Raw genomic sequence first — 18,163 nt, forward strand, 5'->3', positions numbered from 1 at the left:
ATTGAGCTCTTACACATAGGTTAAGCCAACAAAACGGGGCTGTATGACTTGCAAGAGAATGTAATAGTGGTAAGAGTCATGAAAGCATTTCAGACTTCAAATATTCTCTCACAAATACGTTTTTAATAGCAGGAAGCCTGCAGGACTACACAATCATACTTTAACAGTACAATCAAACCTCACTGACTTCCACCCTGGGAGAAACGTGCAGCTCAGTTCCAGACGTATGCTGAAGAAGTCATTTTGCAACTGCTACTACGTGATAGGGGATCTTGGATTTAAGAGATAGTGAGGGGTGAAAAGGCAACTGAAAATCCATGTGAACAGACAAAATTCCTTGATTTTTTTCCAGAGAAAACAGATTATATGTACAACATTACTAACACAATATGCAATCCCCATTCAATGTCAACAGGCAAAGACACACTTGGAAATATGCTATGAGCAACACTTCAGTCTTAAGTATTATCTAAGACACAAAATCACCAGCATACAGATTATATACGTGCACTTCAAAGGCTATTCTGCAGGGAAAAGAAGGATTTTGGTGATTTCTGTACTGTACAACAGAAGCTAATAATTTCCAATGAAGTAGTAAACTAATTTTCTTTATAGGTAATGGGGCTTTTAGTAATATTGTTGAAAAGAATTAAGCTCATTTTCTTTCCCTTATATAGCAATCACTTGAAAATTAGTCTCCTCATAAGAATCATCATCCAGCAGACTTCAGGATGCTTTAATTTCATTAGGAAAGTTCATATTCAGAAATATACACATTTAGAAGAGCCTTAAACACACTTGTAGAGAAAGGGTTTTAGCACACACGTGCTTTTGTTTGGCAATCAATTTGGAGGAGAAAAGGCCCTTCAATCTTGGGCAGAAGATACTCTCCATTTTCATATTATTTAAGGCTAAAAAAGTAGTTTTTCCTACTGAAACAGGTTTTAAAAGTCACCTAACATTACGCAGCCATGCTTCCGAACTATTACTGCAATTTAAAAAGATCCTGCTCTCTTTCTTGTGTTGAGTGTGAACATTTATGCGTCTGTGCAGCAAATCACATGGCATTTACCTGAACTAAATGTAACCTAAAGGTAAATGAGTGTATTTAAAAAGGAGTTAGTTTCAGATTAACCCCCTTACACAGTCCACTGCGTATGAACACTGGCGATAGCCCAGTAAAGTGAAAGCAGGCAGGTGCAGCAAAAGTTACCTTTAGCATTGGCTTAAATGACTGCTTAAAACTACTGATAAGGAAGTAACTGAGCTCCATGCCCAAGTTAGAATCCTGGCAAATAATTAACACCAAATAATGTTATGGAAATTATTCCAATGAAATATATTTTAAGACTGTTTGAAAGGCACTTGAAAGCAATGCTTTCTCCTATAAAAGACAGCTTCTGTTATACAAAATATCTTACAAGTTTTGAAGCCATGCAAAAGGAATCAAGTAGCTTTTTTGGTTTATTTCCCCTTATGCGCTTTTTTAAACAACAAAGATTTTGGTTACTTCCCATGTTTACATTATGCTTCCCAAAGGCAAATAGATCTCCATGTCATGTGATTTTGAAAATATATAGAAAATATATCACAGCTAAATTCTCAAACTGCAGCACTACCACACCTGAAACAATTATCATTTGCCATCAGCATTTATAGATTTTATAGCTACTTTACCTACTTTTGCACAATCTGATCTAGTTGAAGATGTCCCTGCTCATTGCAGGGGGTTGGAACTGGAGGAGATTTAAGGTCCCCTCCAACCCAAACCATTTTGATTCCATGATTCCCCAAACTACTAGCAAGCCATATTTGGTGAACGTCTCTTTTTCCTCTTCCAACCATCCAGTTTTCCATCTCCTGTTTCTTTTCCTTAAGCTTACTTTCACCTCTGACATCCCTGACAAAGCCTTCACATCAGGCATACTCCCTGTTTGATTACTTTATTGCTTAACATATTCCTTGCTCGTAGACTGGTCTGGGTTGGAAATGACCTTAAGATCACCCAGTTCCAACCCCCTGCCATTGGCAGGGACACCTCACACTAAACCATGGCACCCAAGGCTCTGTCCAACCTGGCCTTGAACACTGCCAGGGATGGAGCATTCACAACTTCCCTGGGCAACCCATTCCAGTGCCTCAGCACTCTCACAGTAAAGAACTTCTTCCTTATCTCCAACAAGAACCTGAACAGTTCCCCTGGTTCAGTTTGAACCCATCACCCCGTGTCCTGTCACTACAGTCCCTGATGAAGAGTCCCTGTCCAGCATCCCTACAGGCCCCTTCAGATACTGGGAGCTGCTCTGAGGTCTCCATGCTGCTTCTCTTCTCCAGTCTTCTCCCATTACCCATCCAGGTTTCAGAATAACACCTCCCTAAAAAGCAGAACATAAGCAAACATACATCAGAAAACCAGAATACGCTGTGTTCCACATCCCAACTCCATTTTTGAGGTAAACACACCTAAGGCCGCTCATACACCTCTCCCTCCCACTCAGGCACCCAAGCCCGACGCTCCGTTAGGGGGCGCGCATGCGCACCGCTCATCCGGGCGCCGCCGTCGCAGCGCGGCGCATGGGCACTGCCCGGCTGGTCGCCGGCCGCGGTGCACTGTGGGAAGGAGGCGGCCCTTGTCCCGGCGGAGGGCGGCGGTGAATCCTCCCGGCCGCTCACAGCAGTGTAGAGCCGCTTCTCCCCGCACCCCGGCCCCGTCCTTCCTTCCTTCCTGCCTCCCTCCCTCCCCCCCGTCCTCCTCCTCCCCACATACACCCCCCCTTCCCTTCCCTTCCCTCCCCTCCCTCCGGCATTTAAAGGGGCAGCGGCGCCAACCCGCGGGACCATGCCGAACTTCTGCGCGGCTCCCAACTGCACCCGCAAGAGCACCCAGTCCGACCTCGCCTTCTTCCGCTTCCCCCGGGACCCCGTCAGGTGAGGCCGCACCCGGACACTGCCGCCGCCTCAGGAAGGCGGCCCGCGATGCAGCGCCTTGAGGGTGCTCGCTTTTCTCCTCAGGCCGCTCTCCGCTCCGCGCGGGGAGGTGCCTCTCTCCCCATCTCCTTCCTTCCTTCCTTCCTTCTCTCCGCGCTCCTCACCTCAGCTTCGGGTTCCCCACTGGAGCTGCCGCCTCCTTCTCCCGGCGAAGGCCGCTGCTCGCTGTGGTGCCGGCGGGGCGGGACCCTGCGGGCCGCGGCGGGCGGGCGGGCGCCTGCGCATGCGCTGCCGGGGCCTCCGCTTTGCCCACCCCCGGGTGGGGAGGCCCTGTGGGGTTTGTGGGAGTGATGGTGGGTGCCTGGCCTCGAGGGGAGCGGGGGGTCCGGTGGGGCTGCCTGGTTGTGAGGGGAGTGGGAGGGTGCCTGGCTATGAAGGAGTGTCAGGCTATGGGGGCTGGCTGGCTGGCTGTGCGGGGTGTGGGATGGTATGAGTAGTACGGGAGGGTGTATGGGGTTGCATGGCTGTTAGGTCTGCGGGGCAGCAGTGGGATGGGTGTACGGCTGTTGGAGGTGTGGGGCAGCCGGAGAGGCGTGGGAGCAATAGGATGAGGCTGGGGAGCCCAGCACTGGCCCACGGGTGAAAATCTGTTGGTGTGTATTGAGGCGATATGGTGCTGGGTGATGAGATATGTGCGTGACAACAGGACACCAGTGTGATAGGCAGTTATCGCAGGATTAGAAGGATGATGGTTAGTGGCAAAGCATCATGAGCAACAGCAGAAGTGATGCGATATTCAAGCTCCCAGTGGGTAAAAAACGGGGATGGTGAACTGGTAGAGTGAGAAGTGTGTGAGTGAGAGGCCGCAGAAAACAAATCGTGCACTTAGACACAGAAACCATTATGAGAACTTCATATTTAAATCTAGATAATGCTCCTAAAATCATTTGACTTGCTCACAGTTTTGGTAGGTGCATAAGTGCTAGAGCAATACCACTTATCTCTCTCCTAACAGGAGGTAACAAGGGCTGAAATTACATGATGTTTTATATATATATATATATATATATATATATATATATGTATATATATAATAGAGTCATAGAATAGTTAGGGTTGGAAAGGACCTTAAGATCATAAAGTTCCAACCCCCCTGCCATGGGCAGGGACACCTCACACTAAACCGGGTCACCCAAGGCTCTGTCCAGCCTGGCCTTGAACACTGCCGGGGATGGAGGTTCACAACCTCCCTGGGCAACCCATTCCAGTGCCTCACCACCCTTATGGTAAAGAATTTCTTCCTTAGATCCAGTCTAAACTTCTGTTTCAGCTTGAACCCATTACCCCTTGTCCTGTCACTACAGTCCCTAGTGAAGAGTCCCTCCTCAGCATCCCTATAGGCCCCCCTTCAGGTACTGGAAGGCTGCTGTGAAGTCTCCACACAGCCTTCTCTTCTCCAGGCTCAACAGCCCCAACTTTCTCAGCCTGTCTTCATACAGGAGGTGCTCCAGCCCCTGATCATCCTCGTGGCCTCCTCTGGACTTGTTCCAGCAGTTCCATGTCCTTTTTATGTTGAGGACACCAGAACTGCACACAATGCTCCAGGTGAGGTCTCACAAGAGCAGAGCAGAGGGGCAGGATCACCTCCTTCGCCCTGCTGGTCACGCTCCTTTGGATGCAGCCCAGGATACGGTTGCTTTCTGGGCTGCGAGCGCACACTGCAGCCGGCTCATGTTCATTTTCTCATCGACCAGCACCCCCAAGTCCTTCTCCACAGGGCTGCTCTGAATCTCTTCTCTGCCCAACCTGTAGCTGTGCCTAGGATTGCTCCAACCTAGGTGTAGAATATATATATTATATATATATACACACACATACCATATATAGATCGCTTCCTTGAAGCTGCTTGACCTGGTTTCCAGAAAATTGCAAAACCCATGGGAATGGTGGGTATATAGCTTTTTCTAAGAGAACAGTTCCCTGTAACTGATTTTGAATGAAGATAGAAAAGCTTGTAGTAAGTAGTAGCTGCTGCTTAAAGCTGTGTTTTCAGATGTGTCATCAGGCTCTCCTGGGTAAACATGATGCCTGTGTTAAAGCTGGAGTAACCAGACAGCTTTCTGATGCCCAGACATGCTAGGTTTTACAGTACAAACCCTATTATGTATGTTTATGCTTTTAACGAAAATGGAAGTAAAAATGGTCAATTACCCACTCTTATTCTTTGATAGAATCCTAGACTGGTTTGAGTTGGAAGGGACCTTAAAGCTCATCCAGTTCCAATTCCTGCCACGGGCAGGGACCCCTTCCACTGGAGCAGCTCGCTCCATGCCCCTGTGTCCAACCTGGCCTTGAGCACTGCCAGGGATGGGGCAGCCACAGCTTCTCTGGGCACCCTGTGCCAGTTGCCTCAGCACCCTCGCAGGGAAGAACTTCTGCCTAATGTCTAATCTGAATCTACCCTCTCAGTTTAAAACCATTTCCCCTGTCCTATCACTCTCTATATGTATGTCCTACTTCATTTGTATTACTTGCTCCCAGAATTGTCTCATTCCACTTTTCATCCTGTGAGTTGGAGGAACAATTGCAGTTTGTGTGGAATGGAAGAGCTTTGGCGCTCTCTCAACTTAGTCTGATTTGTAAAGAGTCCATGCTGTAAAATCTGAGTCCTGTCTAGTTGGTCAATACGTGAAAATCCATTGTTTAAAGAAAATACCCCTTTCAAATGAAAATTTTTCTGTTGAAAGACATCTGGAGTGAATGTTTTCCATGGTAGCAATACAGTGATGTATTAAAGAGTGCAGGTAATTAAACAATGCACTAATTTTAAAGGTTGGGTATTGTGTTTTTTAAACAGCATTTCAGAATTAAAATACTACTACTTTTAACCACCACTTGTGCAAGTTTAGAAATAATAATTATTTGGAAGAAAAGCCCAATTTATTTCAATTACAACGAGTTGGAACAACATAGGTTTATGGATGCTTCATTTGTTAACGTTAAAGTGGATCACAGACGTGATTCTATGGCTCTAAGTACTGGCTTACATTTCTACGGTGTGTAAGTGTGATTTCTTCACTTCATAATCCCCTTTAAGTAGTTCATGCTAATATAATTGATATTGCTGTAACAGAGTAGTCAAAAATAGAGTTAAAATTGACCCTGAAGCTTCATAACCATATCCTGGGCTGCGTCAAAAGGAGCGTGACCAGCAGTTCGAAAGAGGTGATACCGCCCCTCTACACTGCTCTTGTGAGACCTCACCTGGAGCATTGTGTGCAGTTCTGGTGTCCTCAACATAAAAAGGACATGGAACTGTTGGAACAAGTCCATAGGAGGCCACGAGGATGATCAGGGGACTGGAGCACCTCCTGTATGAAGACAGGCTGAGGAAGTTGGGGCTGTTCAGCCTGGGGAAGAGAAGCTGTGTGGGGACCTCAGAGCAGCTTCCAGTATCTGAAGGGGGCTACAAGGATGCTGGGGAGGGACTCTTCACTAGGGACTGTAGTGACAGGACAAGGGGTAACGGGTTCAAACTGAAACAGGGGAAGTTTAGATTGGATCTAAGGAGGAAATTCTTTCCTGTTAGGGTGGTGAGGCACTGGAATGGGTTGCCCAGGGAGGCTGTGAGTGCTCCATCCCTGGCAGTGTTCAAGGCCAGGTTGGGTGAAGTCTTGTGTGTGATGGTTTAGTGTGAGGTGTCCCTGCCCATGGCAGGGGTGTTGGAACTGGATGATCTTGAGGTCCTTTCCAACCCTAACTATTCTATGATTCTATCTAGACCTTTCAACTGTCTAAGGGAAGGATAAACTATACCTAAAGTGTTTCTGAATCTTAGTTCTGCTCTTAAAAACATGAAATGACAAAGGTGATACCCTTTTTTTGTCTTAAGTACCCACCTCCCATATCTTACACCTTTCTCATTTAAACCTATGTTAAAATGTCCAAAGTTGATCCTACAGTCTGTTTTAATAACACCATTTAAATATTGATAAATGCAACTTTCTGGCTTTGTAGACTGGAGGGTGTTAATGGTCTAGTCTCCAGCTTGAACTACAGCAGTCATCTGCAGTTGTAAATGACTATGTGTTGCATGTGCAGCTCGCAGTCATAGAAACCTTTCACTGTTATAGGTCAACTGGTCTGGTGAGCAAAGTACTGTATGCCAAAAACATGTTGTTTGCACTTGATAACTTCCAGTGAGAAAGTTGAGAATAATGGCATTATTATTTGAATTAAAAAATAAATAAATAGTGAGAAACACAGGCCCAGGTAGACTGTCTCTACTACTTTACAGCTTTCAGGTTTTCCACAATAACTGAGTAATTGCCTTTATATTTTTCCCAGTTCAGTGCTAAGCAGTTCCACTTAGGCATTCCAAGCCTGTTCTTTTGAGTGTTAGCAAGTCTGAGAGAGCTAACTAGTTATTGAAGACTATCTCCATTTATTGTTACTACTTGAGAAAAAGAGAAGGGGTGCACAGATTAGACTTTGGAAAAAGAACCAGCTGCATTTAATGGATGGTATGTAGTCTCTTCATATTAAATATTAATGTAAATAGCCTCGGTTACCTCAAAAAGGATGCGTATTTTATGGTTTTGTGTGGCCTAGGCAGTGATCCCCCAAGTAAGATCTGTCTGCCTCTCATCAGTGTTTCTGACTCTGTCGTCGTGGTTTGAGTTACGGTGAGGTGTGAGTAGAGCAAAATACTTCTTAAGCAAAGAGATACTATTCAGCTGTAGTTGACCTGTATGGGGGGAACATAATTGTTTACACTCTCTACAGCTCAGTAAAATGCCATTAGAGCTTCAATGAGATGTCGGCATATCTCTGAAAATGTAGAGCTTGTGACTGAAGAAAACCACCTTAAAAGCTAATGAGCGATACCTGGATAGTGGTGTAATATATGACATTGAGATGGCTTTTAATTTGTGCCAGATATTTTGCAACTAAAGCACTTGTGCAACAATATACAAAGTGCATTAGTTGAATACTAAAAAGCTGGAGAAAGTTTTATACATAATTTTCTTTCAAAATCTTTTTAGTTGCTGCTTGGGTAGCGCCGTGCAGAGCTATGTTCAGTGGTTTCAGGGGTCTGATCTCCTTTTTGTTTGTTCTTCCATTCCTTGTTCCTTGGAGAGTGTTAGATTAGGAGCTAAACTCATAGCAAGACTGAAAGGCTGAATTCAAACTCAGGTGGAGTTGGCATACTTGAGTCCAGTCACGTAACCTCCACCATCTCCTGCAGCCCTGCTGCTACCTGAGAGAGAGCGTCACTGCTCCAGTCTTTGCCAGTAGAATTTCCTAGCTGCCTAGAGCTCCAGTTGCTAATCCACTGCTCTGATGGGGTGAAGAGCTTGGCGCCTGTGTCTGAACAGAGAATACAGAATGGGGCTCTACACATTAAGGGCTTCTTTTGGCTCATGTGCTCAGGCAGTGTTGACTTCAGTACAAAAGGCGGTGGCTGCAGCTGTAATAGTAGAAGAATTTGAGAAGGGAGAGAAGTATTGGGTGGTTAATTTAATCTTTGGAGACTCGTTTCCTGAATAAACCCCTCTAAAGAGCTCTTCTGCCTTCACTCATTAATCTCATCTACTAGTACCTACTTAACTTATTCTCTGGTTGGTAGCCACAGCAGAGGTAAAGGGATTCAGGCTGACTTTTGTCTGTCCTTGACAACTGCATGCCAGCTCTAGATTCACCATTGCTGACATCACTTTGTGGTTGCCAGGTGGTGATTCAGAGGAGTTAGCACAATATGAGTTAACCCAAGATTCTCCCCTTTTTTCTTCACAGTTGCCCTTTATTGCCCTCAGTTGAAGTAGAGATGATGGTGAATCCACTTCCAGCTATTTCCTGGGTCATGACCCATCTTTTTTTCTAATTGAGAAATCAAAAAGAGTATTTCAAGCCTTTTGGTTTTAAGTGGATTGAGTAATTTTTCACTTCCATGAATTTCAGCAATAACTGGGTTGTGAGGAGCTCAACCTTACTTTGTCCTACTGAAACAGCAGACTCTTCACGTAACTTCTCTGTGTGGGTTCCTGGACATTGCCAACATGCACCAATTAGGATGAAACCCAACAGATCACTTAAAAATGAGTCCTTGTTGAAGAGTATGTAGCAAAGTGATGGATAGTAAAGTAAAATAAGTCACTGAGACTGAAGTGGAAGTTCCTTCTCCTTTTTTGCTGTAGGGTTCTGTGATATTGCTATAAATCTTTATAATGGAGTTGTCTCTGTTCTTCAGTTTGACTGGGGAAGGATTTATGCTAGGAGGAAGGAGAGATTGTGTAACCACCCTGTATAGTTAAATAATGAACAAATGAATCAGTAGTTGTGTTCATGTGAAGGTTTTTACTCATCTGTATTGTATGTTATCAACTGTTTACTTACAGCTGTTGTAAACTGGTGGCTCTGTGATGCCACGAGGTGTAAGAAAATGCATTATTTTTGCAGGTTTATAGGAATCCCAGGTTGGAAGGGACCTCAGGATCATCTGGTCCAACCTTTCCAGGCACAGCATGACCTAGACTAGATGGCCCAGCAGCCTGTCCAGCCTAGTCTTAACAGTGCCCAATGCTGGCGAGTCACCACTTCCCTGGGGAGATTATTCCAGTGACTAGTTGTTCTCATTTGGAAAAATTTCTCTCTTGTGTCCAGTGGGACTCTCCCCAGGAGTAACTTTTGCCCATCACCCCTTGTCTTTTCCATGGGATTCCTTGTAAAAGGGGAGTCTCCATCATCTTTCTAGACACCCTTTAAATATTGGCACATGGGGATAAGGTCTCCCCTGAGCCTTCTCTTCTCCAGGCTGAACACTCCCAGCTCTCTCAGCCTTTCCTCAAACACTGCCCAGTCCTTGGATCATCTTTGTGGCCCTTCTCTGGCCCCTCTCCAGCCCGTCCATATCTTTTTTGTGCAGCAGGACCACAACTGAACACAGTATTCCAGGGATGGCCTGACAAGCACTGAGTAGAGCGGGACAGGGACATCTTTATCTCTGCTGGTGATGCCCTTGTTGATGTTCCCAAGCAGCCTGTTGGGTTTCTTTGCTGCAGCTGCTCACTGTTCACTCCTATTGAGGAAGGAAATGACTTTTTTTTCAACTTCTAAATAGAGATATCAGTAGCTGCTGGAGTTTAGTGCAGTAAACATATAAATGAACAAATAAAATAGCAGATGAGTTTTACTGGAGTAGCTGTGCGTAATCAGTCTGTGTGTGTTGTTGCTCAAAAATCCATAGCAAGAAAGTGATTGCATAGATCCTGTTGAGGAAAATAAGAGCTGACTAATGCATTTGTATCAATTACTGCAAGTGGTTTGCTCACCAGAGGAAACAGTATTTTTCATATCTAAAAAGAGTCCCTGTTAGGGAAAATGTTTAATTAGCTTTGTGTTATATCTCAGAAAACTGATCCAAAGCAAAAGTAAATCTAAAAATATGCATCTAAGGAAAACTATAGGCATGTGAACACTGTCTGTAGAATCATAGAATGGTTTTGGTTGTAGAGGACCTTAAGATCATCCAGTTCCAACCCCTGCCCTGGGCAGGGACACCTTCCACTAAACCATGTCACACAAGTCTCTGTCCAGCCTGTCCTTGAACATTGACAGGGATGAAGTATTTACCACTTCTCTGGGCAGCCTGTCCCGTGGCTTCACCACCCTCACAGGGAAGAACTTCCTTATATCTAACCTGAACTTCCCCTGTTTTAGTTTGAACCCATCACCCCTTGTCCTGTCACTACAGTCTCTGATGAAGACTCCCTCTCCAGCATCCTCCTAGGCCCCTTTCCAATAGTGGAAGGGTACTGTGAGGTTTCCATGCAGCCTTCTCTTTTATTTTTATTAAAATCTCAAATTTCACTGTTTAAAAATCTACTCTGAACTCCCCAGTGAATGATAAATGCTGTATTTTGGAGGGAGGTGGAGAAGACAACAATTTTAATAGCTGCCTTTGAAAACTTTATGACTTCAGTCTACAAGATCATCTTTCTCTTTTAGCTTTTTCTTTGAGGATTGAATTAATGAGAATTAAATGGTCGGGTTTCATGAACAGCCTGGTGTGTGTGAGACAAAGGCAAGAATATAGAATCCTAGAATCATAGAATAGTTTGGATTGGAAAGGACCTTAAGATCATCCAGTTCTAACCCTCCTGCTGTGGGCAGAGATGCCTTGCACTAGACCCTATTGGCCAAGGCTCTGTCCAGCCTGGCCTTGAGCACTGCCAGGGATGGAGCATTCACCACTTCTCTGGGCATCTTGTGCCAGTGCCTCACCACTCTCACAGTAAAGAACTTCTCCCTTATATCTAACCTGAATATCTAGATTAAGGGAAAAGATTCCTTAATTTTCTGGGGTGGTGTTAAGTGGTGAGCAAAAGGAGAAAACCAGCTTTCTAATAGATTTGCTGGTATGTTATGACAGAAGGTATACAGAACTCTGTGAAGGGCAGGGCTCACCTCACCTCAACTCCAATTCTGATTACAGTTTGAAGTTTTGGAGGATTTTATTTTATTTTAAAACAAGCTAATTCTTTTGCTTACGTGCAGGTGTCAAAGATGGGTAGAGAACTGTCGAAGGGCAGATTTAGAAGATAAAACTCCAGATCAACTCAACAAGCATTACAGGTTGTGTGCTAAACATTTTGAGACTTCTATGATATGCAGAAGTGTAAGTAAAAACAAGCTCTTGTTTGTGGCATCTTGCAAAGTGTGACTGACGATTTTAATCAGAATGCTCATTTTAAACTTTGACTCCCTGGGTAACTGGTCCCTGGGAAAATCAATCCCTTAGTCTTAACTGGGATCCTTGTCTTGGTCCAGGGCACCACACAGACTCTCAGATATTGGCACAAAGGATGAGGTGGAAATGAGCAGCTGGGAGAGAAAAGGAGAGCTGCTTCTGCTGTTTTAATATGTTTGTGGAGCACTGGTCATCACTACAGGTCTTTCTTCATGTTAAACAGTGCTCATTTTATTATTTAACTTTATTATATGTAAGTATGTAAGTTTGGATAACTGGTGTTATTGCAATGTATACACAGTGTTACTTGGTAAAGTTACACTGTTGTGGCCAACCAAGAGCTTTAAACATTCTTTGCATCTGTCAAGCTTTTGGTTCCTGTTATGTTTTATCCAGCTAAAATCATGGCACTGTTTCCTGTTGATGAAATTCTAGCTTTCAGTTCTTCTTGTTAATTTTAACAGGTGAATTTCACTCTGATACTTAGGCAAAATCAGTCCTTTAGTTCCAAAGGATAATTCAAATGCGTAGGTTAGACTTTGAGCTCCTGGTGGTATTAGGTGTGATAGGGTGTCTGATTAACCAGCATCCCAGAAACAAGCCCATGAATATTGGGAGTAGTTAATCTGAAATGAAGCCTAATGAAACTCTGCTCATTTCAAATGTGCTTCAGTCTAATGCCAGGTGGAGATGTCATCACTTAAGTTTTTGTACTTGCTGAAATCAGCCAGTTTAGACATCAGACATTTACAGTATATCCAAAATATAAATTTTTACTTAAAGTATTATTATTTAACTGCTAGAAACCTTTACATGGCCATCCAGGAGTCTTTTCTTCTTCCTGCTCATTTGACAGGTTAATTTTCCTTCAGTATTATCTTCCACAGTAGTGTTTTGTTCAATAAGTGAAAGAAACAAAGCACAACTGTAACAAAATGTTTTCTTTCTGATGCATAAGTATCTTTTTATTCAGAATGTTTAGTTTTAACAAAATCATATTATTGCAACCAGTTAAAATTAATGCATCTGGGGTCTATGATGTGAAGATAATGGGGAGGAAAAGGTGTTTGTGGTTTGGGTTGGTGTTCTCTTTAGTATCTCTCTTCTCATATCCAGTGTTCTCTTGATGTCACAGAATCATAGAATGGTTTGGGTTGGAAAGGACCTTAAGATCATCCAGTTCCAACCCCCTGCCACGGGGAGGGATGCCTCCCACTAGACCATGCGGCCCAAGGCTCTGTCAAAACTGGTCTTGAACACTGCCAGGGATGGAGCATTTACCACTTCTTTGGGCAACCTGTGCCAGGGCCTCACCCTGACAGGGAAGAACTTCTTCCTTATACCTAACCTGAACTTCCTCTGCTTCAGTTTAAACCCATTTCCCCTTGTCCTATTCCCGAAATGTGAACCGCATAGCACAGCTTTCTGTGTGTTTTAGAACATCAGAAAGTGAAAATACTTTTAAAAGAGGAAAAGAAAGGGCACAGCACCTGAAATTCGGGGTTTATTCTGTGTGCACACAGTAAGAATTTCCCCAAGAAATCCCTAATCTGGACATATGTCTTCTTACAGAGTCCATACAGAACGGTTTTACGGGATAACGCTGTGCCAACCATATTTGATCTCACAAGTCACCTGAACAATCCCCACAGCAGACACAGGAAAAGGATAAAAGAGCTGGTAAGTTTTTAATGTAAGATTTATGATTATTAATATTTTCAATATTAAAACAATAAAGGCAACTAAATTCATGTGAAACTGTTACACAGAAGTGATAAAGAATATCATAGAATAACAGAATGGTTTGGGTTGGAAAGGATGTTAAGATCATCCAGTTCCAACCCCCTGCCATGGTAGCACTTGAGTGCATTTTCTGGACTGCCTATTCTAATATCTTTTTGCTGGTTATAAATTAAATGCTGAAATATTATGCTTTTACAAATTTTATCTACAAAGGAAGGCTTAATGAAATAATCTGGAAAATGAAATATGTTTATCCAGAGCTCATTCTGTCTTCCACAGAATGTGCATAGCTTCCTTTTGCTTGTTATTACAGCTCTGAATACAGCTTATGCATGGTACCCTGAAATTCTTGCTACGTATTGATTGTGATCTTCAGTTCACCCATTATGTCTATACCAATTCAGATATATTTGTTTTAGCTTATTTACTGAGAAGACGATCCATGTAGAAAATCAAGATCAAGAAGTTTCTTGTGGAACTATTTCTTGTCAGTACCTCTTTTGTGTCATTTATAGACAAAGTGTCTCTAGGTCTCTGTTGTTGTAAGTATACCGACAATTAAGAGGAATTCAACTCAAATTTTGCTTCTATGTTGGAAAGTTACAGACAGCTTCTAGATACTTCTTCATGAATCTGGAGCCCCCAACATAAGAAGGATATGGACCTTTTTCAGTGAGTCCAGAGGAGGCCACAAAGATCGTGAGGGCTGGAGCTCCTTTCCTGTGGAGCCAGGCTGAGAGAGCTGGGCTGGGTCAGCCTGGAGAAGAGAAGGCTCCTGAAGGGGAGACCTTAGAGCAGCTCCAGTGCCTAAAGGGGCTGCAGGAAAGCTGGAGAGGGACTTTGGGCAAGGGCCTGTAGGGACAGGCCAAGGGGAATGGCTTTAACCTGCCCGAGGGGAGATTGAGATGAGCTCTTAGGCAGAAGCTCTTCCCTGTGAGGGTGCTGAGGTGCTGGCCCAGGGTGCCCAGAAAAGCTGTGGCTGCCCCATCCCTGGCAGTGTTCAAGGCTACGTTGGACACAGGGGCTTGGAGCAAGCTGCTCTAGTGGAAGGGGTCCATGCCCGTGGCAGGGGTTGGAACTGGATGAGCTTTAAGGTCCCTTCTAACACAAAGCATTCTGTAAATTTGATTGAGTGTGTTTATTGACTGAAAATGGAGCTAAAGATGGTTCTGTATCCTGACAGTGCACGTTCATATTGAAACAGCATTCTTTGATGGAATGTATTTCCTATTAATTATATAGTACATATTGAACAAACTCCTAATAGAAGCATGGCGATCTTAGTAGTAGTAGCAAACTGCTCTCACTGATTTTGCAAATACATGTCATGGCAGCAGTAGACTGCCTGAAGAAAACTTCTTCTCTTCAACCTTCTAGCACTTATTGGTATGTATTAACACTTTTAAAATGGTCTCACCTACAATATTTGTACCAGATCTTGATGTGTTTTTATATTTTAAGCTCATGTGCTAGACATTATCATCAATACAAGTTTTGTTTTGTTTTGTTTTTTAAAGACTGAAGATGAAATAAGAACACTGAAGCAGCAGAAGAGTAAGTGGCCCAAATAATTGAGTTCATACAAACCTTTTTCACTAAGGCTGACAAGGTAATGCAGGACACACAACTGTAAGTTTATATATATCAGGAGGATAATTGATTTCCTGCCTGATTCAGTCATTCTAACCTCTTTCTGAAATACCTATTCACTTTTAAACTGGAAGCATTAGTCTCTAAACTCCAGTAATATAAAGCAAATGGGGATAGTAAGGGAAAGCAAATGTTATGTTTTATTCCTGTTATTTTGACACAGTGTTTTACATTTTGTAGTTGATGAACCTTTTGAACGGGAACAGGCAACTCAAGAGCTGAATGAAAACAATGAACAAAACGCTGTCTCTGAGGAAGGAGGTGAAGAACAAGAGGAAGAAGCTGTCCCCTTAACACTGGAAGAAAGAGAAAACAAAGATTACCTTAAATCTTTGTTTGAAATATTGATCCTAATGGGTAAACAAAATATTCCTTTGGATGGCCATAATGTTGATGAGCTTCCAGAAGGTATTTTTGCTTCTGATAACTTTCAGGCTCTACTGGAATATAGAATAAATGCTGGGGATGAAGTTCTGAGGAAGCGATTTGAGATGACTGCGGTCAACCTTGAGTATTGTTCAAAAACTCAGCAGAAACAAATGCTTGAGATCTGTGAAAACTGCGTTAGAGAAGAGACACTGAGGGAAGTAAGAGACTCGCACTTCTTTTCTATTGTCACTGATGAAGTAGTAGACATAGCGGGAGAGGAACATTTGCCTGTGTTGGTGAGATTTGTTGATGATTCTCATAATCTAAGAGAAGAATTCATCGGGTTTTTACCATATGAAGCTGACCCTGAAATTTTAGCTGTCAAGTTCCACACGACTATTACTGAGAAGTGGGGTCTAAACATGGAGTACTGTCGAGGCCAAGCCTACATTGTCTCCAGTGGGTTTGCTTCTAAAATGAAAGTTGTGGCTAGGAGACTCTTGGAGAAGTATCCACAAGCTGTGTGTACATTGTGTTCCTCGTGTGCCTTAAATGTTTGGCTGGCAAAATCCGTTCCTGTTGTTAGTGTTTCCATTGCGTTAGGAACAATGGAAGAGGTTTGCTGTCTTTTCAGCCAGTCTCCACAATTACTGGTAGAATTGGACAACACAATTTCTGTTCTTTTTCAGAACAACAAGGACAGGGGTAATGATCTGAAGCAGATCTGCCATTCCCAGTGGACAGGCAGGCATGATCTGTTTGAGGTTTTAGTGGACCTCCTGCAAGCATTGGTACTGTGCTTGGATGCGGTAAGCAACGACTCATCCGTCAGGTGGAACACCTGCGTTGCTGGTCGAGCATTTGTACTGTCAAGTGCTTTAACAGATTTTGACTTCATTGTCACTGTTGTCATTCTCAAAAACATCCTCTCTTTTACAAGAGCATTCGGGAAAAATCTTCAAGGCCAAACATCAGACGTGTTCTTTGCAGCCAGCAGCTTGACAGCAGTGTTGCATTCTCTGAACGAAGTGATGGAGAATATCGAAGTTTACCACGAATTCTGGTTTGAGGAAGCAACAAATCTGGCTACAAAATTGGATGTACAAATTAAACTCCCAGGAAAGTTTCGTCGGGCACAACAGGGGAACTTCGACGCCGAGGTAACGTCAGAAAACTACTACAAAGAAATCCTTAGTATCCCCACAATGGAGCATATTATTCAAGAATTAAAAGATATATTCTCAGAACAACATTTAAAAGCTCTTAAGTGTCTGTCATTGGTACCCTCAGTCATGGGGCAGCTTAAATTCAACACGTCTGAGGAGCATCACGCTGACATGTACAAAAATGACTTGCCTAATCCAGACACGCTTTCTGCTGAGCTTCACTGTTGGAGAATCAAGTGGAAGCACAGAGGAAAAGACATTGAACTCCCATCTACTATTTATGAAGCACTTCACTTGCCTGACATCAAGTTTTTCCCTAACGTTCATGCGTTGCTTAAAGTCTTGTGCATACTTCCAGTGATGAAGGTGGAGAATGAGAAGTACGAAATAGGACGAAAGCGCTTAAAAGCCTACCTGAAAAACACCTTGACAACACAAAGGTCAAGCAACTTAGCTTTGCTGAACATAAACTTTGACATAAAACATGACTTAGATTTAATGGTGGACACCTACATTAAACTCTATCCCTACAAAGCGGAGTTTCAAGAAGACTTTACTCCCTCAAACAACTCTGAAGTAACAGGAGATGCTTAATTTTTTAAGCTCTGCCCAAGCTGTTGAAACAGCTTTTAATTAAGCTTCAACCCTGAGGAAAGAAAACTAAAATCTCAAATCACTGCAACTGTGTTTCCATTTTAGGTCTTAGACTGAAGTAGTCAAGTCAGTGACCCAGATTATGGTTTGTTAGTCTGCATTAAATGTGCTATGCGAACAAAATCAAGCCTGAAAACAAGCCCATGCTCTTGGCAAAGGTGCTGGTTAACTTAACTAGGTGCTCATGTATTGCATCTCGGAAAAAATACATTGTGGTGGTAGATCTGATGGGGCTGCTACATATTTGCTCATGAATTAGGATAAGAAAAAAACCACCCCCAAAATGCTAAAAAGAATTTTGACCATTTCAGATCTGTTACTTTAGGCTTTTATTCTCTTGGAAACCTTTTTAAAAAGAAGTCTTTGATGTATATTTAAATGTCATTTTGGAGAGTGGATTCAGCTATGGCACCATCCCAGTGCTGTGGACTGCTCTCAGTGTAAAGAGAATGTTAGTGACATAGAGGTACGTTTATGGTTTCCTTGGAAGACTCAACCTCTTAAATCTCTTAATGACTGTTTACATTCCTTTGTGTGAGACACAAACCTTTTGTTTCTTTTAGGCTTTTAACAGGCATGGCAGGAGTATGGGAATTCCCAAAAGACACTGAAAACTTAACATTGATTCCATTCAATCTGTTGTCTCCCGACTCTGACACAAACCCATGCATCTTCTCGTCTGTTTATTTGTAAACTCACCCAGGAAGGGTTAAAATCAGCATTTGTTGTTTGTCTAGCTGTAAGATTGAAAATATTGCTGTTATTTTTGGCAAGAATGAAACATTTTTGTACAGTTTATTGCAATTAAAAATAAAATGTGAATTGCTTTTTACACAGTATTGGGTTTCTTGGTAAAGCTGTGCCTCTCCAAGAATGCATATTCCTTTGCAAGGTACCTTTTAGT

At 43.0% G+C, this 18,163-nt stretch overlaps 1 protein-coding gene and 1 long non-coding RNA gene across 5 annotated transcripts; one reads left to right on the forward strand and one right to left on the reverse strand.

Annotated features, from left to right (window-relative positions):
- Positions 1–101: 101 nt before the first annotated feature.
- Positions 102–3,274, reverse strand: LOC136014108 (uncharacterized). The gene is made up of 2 exons (XR_010612509.1): positions 3,093–3,274; positions 102–2,375 (listed from the first exon to the last, which is right to left on the reverse strand). It is a non-coding gene; the product is annotated as an uncharacterized LOC136014108 (long non-coding RNA).
- On the forward strand, positions 2,609–18,091 carry THAP12 (THAP domain containing 12). 4 transcript variants are annotated; one of them, XM_065678910.1, is made up of 6 exons: positions 2,609–2,928; positions 11,485–11,605; positions 13,250–13,357; positions 14,938–14,974; positions 15,251–15,657; positions 16,129–18,091. In XM_065678910.1, the coding sequence occupies exons 1-6, from the start codon at positions 2,840–2,842 to the stop codon at positions 17,197–17,199; spliced, it is 1,833 nt and encodes a 610-aa protein (XP_065534982.1). In that variant the 5' UTR covers positions 2,609–2,839; the 3' UTR covers positions 17,200–18,091. The 4 variants fall into 4 exon arrangements, with proteins under 4 accessions (XP_065534982.1, XP_065534979.1, XP_065534980.1 ...); XM_065678907.1 differs by having other exon boundaries at positions 15,251–18,091; XM_065678908.1 differs by lacking the exon at positions 2,609–2,928 and adding an exon at positions 11,758–11,930 and having other exon boundaries at positions 11,523–11,605; positions 15,251–18,091.
- Positions 18,092–18,163: the final 72 nt, after the last annotated feature.

Source organism: Lathamus discolor, chromosome 4 (assembly GCF_037157495.1).
Source record: "Lathamus discolor isolate bLatDis1 chromosome 4, bLatDis1.hap1, whole genome shotgun sequence".
NCBI lineage: Eukaryota > Metazoa > Chordata > Aves > Psittaciformes > Psittacidae > Lathamus > Lathamus discolor.